Source organism: Rhinopithecus bieti, unplaced genomic scaffold, assembly GCF_001698545.2.
Source record: "Rhinopithecus bieti isolate Rb0 unplaced genomic scaffold, ASM169854v2 scaffold_24256, whole genome shotgun sequence".
In the NCBI taxonomy this organism is placed as follows: Eukaryota; Metazoa; Chordata; class Mammalia; order Primates; family Cercopithecidae; genus Rhinopithecus; species Rhinopithecus bieti.
In genome coordinates this window covers 538,746-551,333 of record NW_016811409.1, presented here as the reverse complement: position 1 = coordinate 551,333, position 12,588 = coordinate 538,746, and the positions used below count along the sequence as shown (strand labels likewise).

The 12,588-nt window shown below is 34.5% G+C and overlaps 1 protein-coding gene across 2 annotated transcripts in view; it reads right to left on the bottom strand.

The window, feature by feature from the left end:
- Positions 1-262: 262 nt before the first annotated feature.
- CHODL (chondrolectin) overlaps positions 263-12,588 on the bottom strand; it is a 24,472-nt gene continuing 12,146 nt past the window's right edge. For both annotated transcript variants that reach the window (XM_017893787.1, XM_017893788.1), the window contains exons 2-6: positions 10,950-11,259; positions 10,640-10,797; positions 7,476-7,562; positions 4,831-4,933; positions 263-1,668 (exon numbers count right to left, since the gene is read on the bottom strand). In XM_017893787.1, the coding sequence (XP_017749276.1) occupies positions 1,584-1,668; positions 4,831-4,933; positions 7,476-7,562; positions 10,640-10,797; positions 10,950-11,259 (743 nt within the window). In that variant the 3' untranslated portion in view covers positions 263-1,583. The remainder of the gene's footprint in view (positions 1,669-4,830; positions 4,934-7,475; positions 7,563-10,639; positions 10,798-10,949; positions 11,260-12,588) is intronic.

Sequence of the window (12,588 nt, the reverse complement as noted above, 5' to 3'; positions counted from 1 at the left end):
AGTCTCTGAGCAGTTGAAAATGGGCAATGCCCATTGATTTCTCTTTTGCCTCCTAGCTTTGCCAACAAGTGCTAGTTGTGAAATGTGTTAAGGAAAATACTTTATTATTTAACTGAAAATAATTAACAGGGAAAATATTAGACATAACCACGCCTTCCATTATTACCACACTTAAAGAGTAATTTGTTTCCAACTTTATATACTGATGCAAACATATCTGTACTTTTTTTCACATAAGAGGTTTAGACAGGACTAGTGATCATTCTTCAGAAACAAGAACTCTTTATTTTGTTAAAAGGAGCACAGGGACATATGAAGACCAGACAGTTACAACACTCTCTTGAGAAGAACAAGGCATAAGCATTGAAGAAACTAGGAGATAACACAGAAAGGAGCCACCATTTTCTCTCTCAAGCAAACCCTCATCAATGAATATGCGATCACTGATGGGTTCAAACCCATTTTCACACGATTTCATAGTTCCTTTCATTCCTGAAATGTCTGTGTGCTGTGCTTATCTCCACACTCATAGTGACGATTCACCTGGTCTCAACCACAAGACCTCTTTGTATACTAATATAGTTAGAGGCTAAATACAGCTAGGGAAACCGTAGACAAACTTTGCAAATATCTGTCTCCAGTGTCAATCCCAAACCCCAAACAACCATCTTTGTTTAGTGGGCAAGAGAAGGACCACATTGATTTCAGAACCCTCAGAGAGTTGCTTCTCATTATATAGGCAACATGTGAAGACATATGATTTATATTGGGTATGCCACTACTTTTGTTCGGATTGACTGCATTACTGTTTATGCACCTATTAACAAAGTTATATTATTAAAAAATCTGTTGAATTTTAAACTAAAAATAATTATAAGGCACATGTCTTGCACAATTGAAATTAGACAATCCTTGCCTCTAAGTAAAATGTTTGAGGAGGTTTATATCACACACAATGAAATTGCTTCTTATTTCTGAAGATGTTTCCTAGACATTGACCAAAAGCAGAGAAACTGAAAGATGAGTTATTTCTAGAAAACAAACTTTTCTATAGCACTACATTTTGTGTCTGTGTGTGAATTCAGTTGACAACAGTAATGTTTCTTTAATCAAAACAGCATGTATTGAAAATGAGATGCCATAAAAATAAATATTAGAACAGTTAATTTTTATCAAACACTTATGCAAAGGTAAAATACTTTTGCACACTGTAAATTTCAATACAATATACATTACATTGATTAGATTACAACTTATGAAAGGTGAAAGAAATACAAAGAATTGCTTCTAACACATATACTCCTGATGTGTTGATAACTTTATCTGCATTGTCCATTTCATTTGCTTGAAGTTTCGGTGCATCCTTTAGCAAAATAAGCAGGTCTCACTCCATTATTAGCACAGCGTATTTTGTAAATCAAGTAATAAACATATAAAAATTACTTTAATATTTGCCTCAAGGGGGAGCTTACAGTTCATCTTGCAGATCCTTTGTGATTTCAAGCCATTCCAAGCTAATGTTCTGATGCCATTCTTTATACAGATTCAGAATTACAAAATTCTGGAACCAAGTCAATGAGTTATTATACTTCCATGCCACTTTCTTTTCTGGTGCTCTTTGAAATCCACAGTGTGGACTGGTTTGGACTAGTTTTTGTTCTTCCTTTACTGAAAAACATAAGAAAAAATAAGTTTAGTGCCTAAAACTTCTTATTAAACTAAGCATGTCTTGGTCCAAAGGGAGATATCTCAGACCGTTATTTATGAAAGACTCCTCCTCCTCTTATCAGTATATTTTCCCATTCTTCCAAAAACTTCTAGATTATTCAAATATGTGAAGACGGCAAACAGTTCTTGTGAATGATAGAGAAAACAAAATGTATCTTTTCCTGTTTGACATTTCCTAATTTAGAGTACATTTTTGTTGTTGTTGTTGTTGTTATTGTTGTTGTTGTTTTAATTTTTTATTTCCATAGGTTATGGGGGAACAGGTGGTGTTTGGTTACATAAGTTCTTTAGTGGTGATTTGTGAAATTTTGGTGCACCCATCACTTCACTTGAGTAGTATAGACTGTACCCAATTTGTATTCTTTTATCCCTCAACCCCTTCCCACCATTTCCCCCTGAGTCCCCAAAGTCCACTGTGTCATTCTTATGTATTTGCATCATCATAGCTTAGCTCCCACTTATGAGTGAGAACATACGATGTTTAGTTTTCCATTCCTGTATTACTTCACTTAGAATAATAGTCTCCAGTATTACCCAAGTCACTGTGAATGCCATTAATTCATTCCTTTGTATAGCTGAGTAGTATTCCATCATATATATATACCACAGATTCTTTATCCATTCATTGATTGATAGGCATTTGGGTTGGTTCCACACATACAAACATGTGCCTGACACAATATTAACCATTTCCGTTTTATTCACCAATAAAAACCTTTATTTTCTTTGATCAATTATTTTGGAAATCATCTTGCTCCTTGAGTCTCCTGTCACTAATGAATGCTGAATTTAATGTCAAATCATCAAAACAATGGTATTATACTATGTGTATGGATGTGCCTATTCCCCTCCTTCCATCAGTTCTCCGGCTCTGCACCTAAGTCACTTGATTTCTGGAAGCTTACTGATGCCTCAGTCTCTGAAACTGCTGTGGTTAAATAGCAGATTCATGCTTTGGTAACAAAACAGTATCTGAGTTCCTCCAGATCTGAGATACAGCTTCACTCTTGTCAGATTTGGCATTCTGGCCCACATTTCCAGCCTGTGCTTAGGGTTCTGCTATCTTCTCTCTTTCCACAACATGATAACTTTTCAGGCACCTGCAGCAGTCCCCTGTTCCTGGGTTTACCTAAGTCATTCTGTCTCTCTCTCTCTCTCTCTTTTTTTTTTTTTTTTTTTTTTTTTTTTTTTTTTTTTTTTTTTTTTTTTTGAGACAGACCCTCACTCTGTTGCCCAGGCTGGAGTGCAGCGGCATGATCTCGGCTCACTGCAAGCTCCACCTCGCGGGTTCAAGCGATTCTCCGGCCTCAGCCTTCCAAGTAACTGGGATTATCGGCACCCACCACCACGCCTGGCTATTTTTTTGTATTTTTAGGAGAGATGGGGTTTTGCCATGTTAGCCAGGGTGGTCTCAAACTCCCGACCTCAGGTGATGCACCCAAGTCATTCTCTACTGGATGCCCTGTCAAAAGTAGATTTCTTTGGGCTGGTTTCCTCGGGATAATCTCTTGCCTGGACCAAAAGTGTTTGTCCCAGTTCACTGTGTTGTGCACTTACTTGCTCCCTGACCACCCCAGCCCCAGTTCCCAGCATCTGCCTCAATCCTCACAGACATCTCCCCATTCCCTCCTCTCCATCTACCAGACACTGCAGAATTCCCTCAAAGAGAAAAAAGAACTATTTCTAAACACACCTGACCATCACCTGTTTAAAATATTACTTAATTCATTTAGATTTAGCTGTTTTGGTTACTAATAAAATACTGTGTCCAAACTGTATGGTTTGTAGATTTCCATTCAAATAAGTAAGATCAACACAACTTTATTCTATAGTCATCTAACATGTATGGAAAATAAGCCAAGAAAGTTTATAAAAGCACAAAAAATGTTCTAAATGGTTAAAAAATGGTTATTAATGTGACTTTTGTGCAGAATTAGTATTTCATTTAAGAATTACTTAATTTTTTTCTGGGTCTTTTGTTACTTAATGGGTTCTTTAGGGTTTATTTCAGGAAAAGAAGAAGATGAAGTAAGGTCAAAAGAGAAAAATGCATTTTTGCAGGTCCTTCTTGATGGAGGCATTCTCTTGATGAGTTCTTATTTAAACCACTCAGACAAAGATGTCTAGCTTATTCTAGCAAACATGCACTTATATAAACAGAACAGCTTTTCTTTTTTTTTCTTTTGACACATATTTATATTTCATTTTTTATTTGAAAATGAAATAAATTTTCATTTTATTGAATTTTGTTTCATTTTTATTAAAAAATTGGGACACATGGAAAAACTTCTCTAATTCCAGAGTATGGGTAAGCAGATAAAAAAGCCATAATAATCTCCCAGAAATCTTGCTGGTAAAATATAGGATTTTATTTCAAGATACCTGGCAAAAAGTGACCTGTTTGAACCACTGTATTTTATTTCCTATTCTTAAAAGATCTTTTTGAAATAAAACAGAAACCTGTGAGTTGAATTTTGAAAAGTAATACAAAATGAACCCACAAATATCAAGTCTTACATAGAGCTTGATGTCTAGNTTTATTTCAAGATACCTGGCAAAAGTGACCTGTTTGAACCACTGTATTTTATTTCCTATTCTTAAAAGATCTTTTGAAATAAAACAGAAACCTGTGAGTTGAATTTTGAAAAGTAATACAAAATGAACCCACAAATATCAAGTCTTACATAGAGCTTGATGTCTAGATTGAAAAGTTTAGCATTACTTCTTATACTTTATAACAGAAAACAGTATAGTAGAGTGCATATGTTGGAAGTTTACAAACATCCAAATTTCAGATTCAGTGTGGACACTAGCTACAACTAGGTAACCAAGGCAGACTAGGTAACCCATCTAAGACACCATCTTCTCAACTGATAAATACAAGCAGAAGGGTAACTGCTTAATAAATCTTGTGAGGATTAAATGATGTATTACATTAATCCTATCCTCAATGTATATCTTATTAGATTGTATGTACAGGATTGTATGTATAGGATTTAAGGAAAATTAAAATATAATTAACTTTATACTAATAGCTTTAAAACATTACTGAAAACCTATTTAAAGTTTTTCAAATTGTCTCTACATATATGAGTTACTTACCTTTTATGCAGCATCTGGAAACAACAGGTTCCAAAAGCAACCAGTATCAGTAAGAGCAGGGGTATTGTTGGTATAACAACATAAATTAGATTGGGAATTATACCTACAAAATAAAACAGTCTTCATGTGAAAAGACAGTTGAGGAAGAATTCTAATGCAAAAATATGTAAGAATGTTTGAAAAAATTAAGGTGAAATAGAATTTTCAATAAATTGGCCCTAAAGTTCTTCTCAAAATATTGAAAAATCTAATGAAATAATATACAGTCATGCACCACATAGTGACATTTCAGTTAGTGATTGACCACATATATGATAGTGGTCCCATAAGATTATAATGGAGCTGCACTCTATAGGTGTACCGTCTTTTATATTTGATATCCTATTTTATACACTTCTATGTTTAGATAGGTTTTGATATATAAATTCCATTGTGTTACAGTTGTCTACAGCATTCCGTACAGTAACATGCTGCAGGGGTTTGGGACACATGGAAAAACTTCTCTAATTCCAGAGTATGGGTAAGCAGATAAAAAAGCCATAATAATCTCCCAGAAATCTTGCTGGTAAAATATAGGATTTTATTTCAAGATACCTGGAAGTAATAGGCCATATCAAACAGCCTAGATGTGTAGTAAGCTATACAATCTACGTTTAAGTACACTCTATGATGTTTGCACAACGACAAAATCGTCTAATGGTGCATTTCTCAGAACATATCCCCATTGTTAAGTGGCACATGACTGTATTCATATTTTGGTAAAAATTTAAAACAAAGTTTTACTGTACTGAAAATTGAATTGTACTGAATTGTAGTGATATCAAACTGTTTCAATTTGATATCCATACTTCCAAAACTATTATTAAATCTACAACTCAGACATGGACTAGATTTCATTAATAATCTTAGCTAACTCATTTCATTACTCCTTCTGAATCATTACTTACAAAAAGAAGTACTTATTATTAAAAATAATAATTATTAAAATTATTATAAATATATTGGGTAAGTAATTACCTAGCCAATAAGCTTAGTGTCATGATTGCATACAAGAGTCACTGGGATTAAACTGAAATATGTACATATTAACTGATGATACAGTCACGACTCAGAGACACAAGACTCCGGCAGCACAAAGACTTGATCTTAATTAAATTCTAACATGAATCATTTTTTAATCCTGTTCCATCACATTTGATAATGCTAGGTATTCTTAGTAAAATTAAAAAACTGTGACACTGTAATTCCATACAACTTAAAATTACTTTAATAAACATTTGATCAATTTCATAAGAGAAAAAATATTTCTAAAGTGATTTTTGTTTTTTTTTTTTTGAGGGGGGGACAGAGTCTTGCTCTGTCTCCCAGGCCAGAGTGCAATGGCACAATCTCGGCTCACTGTAACCTCCACCTCCTGGTTTCAAGTGATTCTCCTGCCTCAGCCTCCCAAATAGCAGGGATTACAGGCACCTGCCACCATGCCCAGCTAATTTTTGTATTTTTTACTGGAGACAGGGTTTCGCGATGTTGGCCAAGCTGGTCTTGAACTCCTGACCTCAGGTGACCCACCCACCTTGGCCTCCCAAAGTGCTGGGATTACAGGTATGAGCCACTGTGCCCAGCCTACTGATCTTTTTAATTAGGTTTAGATGTTCTGAATGGTTTTAAAACCAGGCACCTGAAAAGTGAAAAGCACTAAGCCTTAATATCATGTCTATGCAAAAAAAGCAAATTGAAGAACTATGCATTTAGCTTGTAAATTAAGTCATCATCATGGCTAATCTGAATAATTCTGGTCAAAGTGAACCAGATGCAGATAAAGCTTTCCACTTAACTGTGCATCACTTCATTTACTAACAGAAGAAAAACTCATGAGCAATGGGGCATCTGAGCGATAATTTGCTGTTTGCACCCACTCTTGTTTGACTTCAAGCAATTTAAGGATTCAACCAATCCCTAATCATTTACCAGCACACCCCTGTTTGCTCTCCACTGAATGTGCCAGTTTGCATCATGACACCTATGTGTTGTTAGAGAAATTTATTGTAGATCCAAAGTTTTTTTGTTGTTGTTGTTGGTGTTTTTGTTTGTTTGTTTGTTGTTGTTGTTGTTTGTTTTTTTGAGACAGGGTCTCACTTTGTTGACCAAACTGGACTGTAGTGGCATGATCACTGCTCACTGCAGTCTCGACTTCCCAAGCTCAGGTGATTCTCCCACTTTAGCCTCCCAGTAACTAGGACTACAGATGTGTACCACCATGCCAGGCTAATTTTTTTAATTTTTTGCAGAGATGGGGTCTCACCAGGTTGCTCAGGGTGGTCTCGAACTCCTGGGTTCAAGTGATCTACTTGCCTCAGTCCCCCAAATTGCTGGGATTACAGGTGTGAGCCCCTGTGTCCGGCCAGACCCAAATTTTAATGTGGATCACTTAGTTTAGTACCACTCTGAGGAAAATAAAAGAGGTTTTTCTATTCAAATACTAGCTTAGCATAATTTTTTCTAACCTAGTTCAAAAGTAAATTTCCATAGGACCATACTTAGTGAACCACTTCTCCAGGCAAGACAAGTTTCACTGGGTCAACATGAAGCAGTGTTTGAAAGTACAGTTCATTTTTGATGAAGTTAAGGACACATGAAGTAATTACCTGCTTCAGTAACAACCACATTTTGATGGGTGTCTCCTGGTTGATTTGTAAGATAAGGCTTTTCTGCGGGAGCTGTTGGATTAATCTCTGTAAATAATAAGAAACACCAGCATATATAATGATTAAACAAGAGAATTAAAAACACATATAAACATGAAATTATATTAGAAAATAATAAAAACGTCACAATTTTGATTTCTGAACAGCTTACAGCTAATAAAATATATTCTGAATTTAAATTTACATGAAATGATCTAACTCTAAAGTCAGCATTTAATTATCTTTGAATGAAAGATGGAGTTGATACATTCGCCCTTAAAACTCCAAACTGTAATTAGCAATCAACAGTGGGTCTGTGCTGATGATAGCCTGTTGCAGGCAATAATGGTGGACCAGGCACAAAGTTAAGCAAGGCTAACCAAGAATTGGCAAACATAAGAGTGTAATATATTAAATGCAATTCAGAGACAAGCAAGATAATTTCTTTACTAATATCAGTGTGTATTTAGGTTTCCCCTTGCAATAATAATCAGCAGATGACCGTATGTGGATTGAATTTGGAACTGATGATTCGAGCAACAATGTTCTAAGCCACATTTCTGTTCTGCACATACAACACCGTCCTTAGATTTGCTTTTCAATAGTGTCCACTTTTAAAAATAATAATAATAATAACACTAAATTAAAGCTTGCAAGTTGTTTCTTTCCCTAGTTTTATAGATGTCTCTTTAATTGCCACACCCTTTATTTTTTATTGTTTTTCTAACTTTTAAGTTCAGGGTTATATGAGCAGAATGTGCAGGTTTGTTACATGGGTAAATGTGTGCCATGGTGCTTTGCTGCACAGATCATCCCATCACTGAAGTATTAAGCCTGGCATCCATTAACTATTATGCCTGATATTTTCTCCTCTTGCCACACACTTTAAAATTGTTGAAGTTTCTTGTCATGATTTGGTATTGCTCTATTTTCTATTTTTCTTTTCCTTAAGGAACTATTTGTTAAATAAATAATTCAATGAAAGTAAATTGAATTATTTTAAAAAACATAAATTTGTTTCCATTTGTTCCAAAAGTGTGACTCTCTACTTTTGTCGATTGAAATAAGAACACATGTAACATCTTACGTAGTCTTTAAGATAGAGAAGAATTTTAATTTAATGTTTACCATTCTTACATTGTCTTATAATGTCATAGAGTCCCCCTTTGTTGGAAGTTTAATCATATACCATTTTGTAGGAATATTTTTTACTCTTGTACACAAATTTTACCCTGACATTTTAATAGCCTCCTCTGGGTTTCAGATTCAGTTCTAGACTCTACCTACTCTTCTAGAGAACTTAGTCACCCTATGCCTCGTCAACTGGTATTTTTAAACAAATAACATAAATATTATGCAAAATATCACTAAAAATTGGTATATCCATAAAACTTGGTAATTATATAACCAACGAATTTAATCAAACCAACATCCTTTACAAAGCAGACACTAAGCTCAAGGAGGGTTAACGAAATAGAAATAAAAAGACAAAAAAGATTAAATCATGACATAAAAAATAAAAATCCTGAGCACATTAATAAGGCCAACAGTAAACCTGTGAATGTGCTTCAAAACAAAAACTACATAAAAGAATATTTTAATAAATATAGATTATTTGAAGATTTGGGTAGAATGGAGAAGATAAATATCATAAATGCTCTTGCATGAGTAATGTAAAGCTAGATTACCTAATACATAAACAAGTAAAGAAGATTATAAGATTTATAGTGTGCTAAATAATGGCATCAATTTGAATGCAAAATAAAATAAATATAATACAATGAAGGGTCAAATAATTGACCTTTGAACTCAAAAGAAAGGAGAAGGCGACAATGTAATATTAAGAATAATGCATAATATTGTACTTGTATTATTCAATAGTCTTAAGTACATAGAATGTCACAAATTTAAAATATTAGAGAATTTCAACTTTATATTTCTCCAAGAGAAAAATAAAGGACATAAGCGCATAACAGACTCAGCTTTGCAAAGGCTTCCTGGAAGGTAATGATGGGTTTAGCAACCAAGATGGTTAAAGAATAAACTCACCAGGGATATAAAAAGTTGGCTAATACACTCAAGAGCAGGATAAATGTAAGACAAGGGTAAGCCTAATCCAAATAATCCTTTGTGCTTTATGGTATTAAGAGAAAAAGAATCATGTAATTTCAAGAGAATAATGGAAGCAGCAGTATTCAACTATAATTGCCTTCTGTGAACATGTATTATGAGTTCAAGCAGACACCTCTTCAGAAGAGTTAAAATGAGACTTCCAAACACTGCAGAGGAGAAAAACAGCAAAGAAATCTCAAAGCCTAAGAATCTAACTTGACTTTCTCAGATGATTTTACAAAATGAGTCCACGGAGTTTGTATTAGTCTCTCTTTCAATCAAATATGAATTCAGATGATCTATCCTATTCAAAGTAATTCAAATTGACTATTTTTAAAATCTAGAACCCATGCCAGTATAGCTCAAGTCAATATAAGATTCCCATTTGCTGCATATGACAAGTAGTGAGAGATTTCAAAAGAAAGCTCACTGAGGAGGCATGTTTCAAGAATAGGAATCACAGGGAGAACGAATCATATCTTCCTGCTTTTTTCCACTATGGGACAATGAGCTATGATCGTCTTGTTTTTACTGAGTACCACATGTCAAGTATTATACCATAAAATGATAAGCAAATGTTCCAGGAGAAAGTGCTTTGTTCTCTTAAAATCAGATAAAGAAGTGCTGCTCACGTGTGTAAGTCTATAGGTGCTTTGGTGACTTACATCTACTTCCCACATATTATAGTAATGTTTAAAATATTTTACAACAGATATTTATTGTTTACAAAATCTATTTACAAAAAAAGTTGGTTTTATTGTTAGAAATGATTATTTTTTCTTAAAGACATCTCTCCAGACGTTTTTATTCACTCTCTTCTTTGAGTTCATTGGGCAGTTTGCTCTACAGCATATGATATACTTCATTACACGAGTGATACGACGAGCTGCAAGGTAATTTTCTATTTCACAGCAGAAAAACAAAAAGAGCCACAGGTAGTGAAAATTAAAGACAAAACTTAATACAATGAAACATGCACAAAATCTTCTGTACCTTCTTTTGCTACTGCTTACCTGGTTCATACTTGCAAATATAATTGTGCTTCATGTTGCACCTGTCATCATTCCACTGGTAAAGGTAGGGACCTCCAAGGCCAGGATTGGCAGTTGGTTGGTGATACATCACAACACACTTTTCACTTCCACAGGAAGGTTCATCCGTGTACCAGTTTCTGCAAACAGAGAGTAACAGGAACACTCAGATACATGACTACTAAATGATTCTGCCTGTCCTACTCTGACATCCTCTACAGGTGACAGAGTCCTCCCTCTACCTTGTGGAGTTCCCCAGAACGCCTGTCAACTGCTCAAGATCCATACTCACCGGTACTGGGAACTGCTTCCATCAGACCACTGGTAGAGATCTGGGCAGGCACCAGATGTTTGCCCATCTCCATTCCTCCAAAGCCCTATCCAGAAATCACCATCAGAAATCCCCGTTCCGGGTTTTGTCAGGTTTTGCAACATGCTCTCTATTAACTTCTGTTCTGCTTCATTCTCAAGGCTGAGGAGGACTCCTCCCTCACTCTCACAAGCCAGGCGCGCCTCCTGAAAGCTCACTCGGCTGGACAGTTCATGGAAGTAGGCCATTTTGTAGCAGGGATGCTTGAAGTCAGCAAAACACACCTTTTGGCCTGAAGAAAAAAAAAAAGATGCCCATATATTAATAATCGGAACTCTATTTGTAACACTAAGAATCAAAATTTAAGAACCAATCAAAGCAGAAAATACATTACCAGAAATGCTTCTCCCACTGAATTATTTCGTAAAGTTTATTTTCTAGCCTATTGCTTGCAATTTGTAAAAGCAAATTGATTCCCTCGTAAACTTGGAACATAAACTTTTAAACTCAGTACTTCAAGCAATGTTTGTTAAGGGAAGTTATAACTCTTCTGGCTTAGATTTTACAAACCAATTAACATAGTAAATGAAAATAGCTAAGGGAATTTCAGGAGTGTATAGTAAAGTGAGCTGAAACTTAATGAAAGAAGAGTAACAACTCATAATGCAAATTAATTGTCAAAAACAAGTAATGTATAATGAAACAATTTTATATAAGGTGTTCTGAAGAAGATACAAAGTGGCAGATTTAAGGTATAAATATTTGCTTTCATTTTGTATACCCAAAAGCAAATATATTAAAATTGAAAGTTAAAAGAGGACAGAAAGAAGGTAATCAGTAGTAATAAACGATTAACTAACATAATATTACATTGGAAGTGACAGGATAGAGATCTAAAATCCTCACTATCTCTGAAAAAATCTCATTACCAATTTTTTGAGTATTTTCTGGGGTCTTTGGGGAGATATTGTGTGTAAACTCTGATTCCGAGGCCAATGTCTTCTCTCATTTTACAGAAACATCTCTGATAAGTGATAAATTGCAAATTAAAATCTCCCAACTATGAACTTACAGAATTAAGTACTTTTAAAAAATGAATATAATTTAAATGTGAAAAACATGATGCCTTAGAGAACAGTGGAACAAATATATCATGAAATAAAGGAGTTAGGAAAATCTTACCAATGGCTAACTGTTGTTGACTTCTCACAATTTGGATGGAGACCTGAGTAGGCTGAAATTTGGCCAAACTTGTCTTTCAAAGACAGTTAAATGATTAGCTCAAAACAATTAAGGTAATAAATATTTAGCAGACTTGAGAACAAATTATTTCTTTCAGCTTTAGAGGCTCTCCTTATATATTAAACACATATGAAATAACAATGTCTTCCTCTAATTTAACCTTAAAAATGTTCCATTCGTTCCTTTATGAGTTTGAAAGTGATAGTATTACATTTTTCAAATCTTCCCTAACTCAGAATTTTATGAAACTTAAAAAAAAATTCATTTAAATTCACCTTTCTCTGTAGTTAATCTTACTACTGGTGGTTTTATTGCATATTTCTTCAGGAATAAAGATTAGGACCAACCAAATATCCAAAATCTATAAATAAATACATAG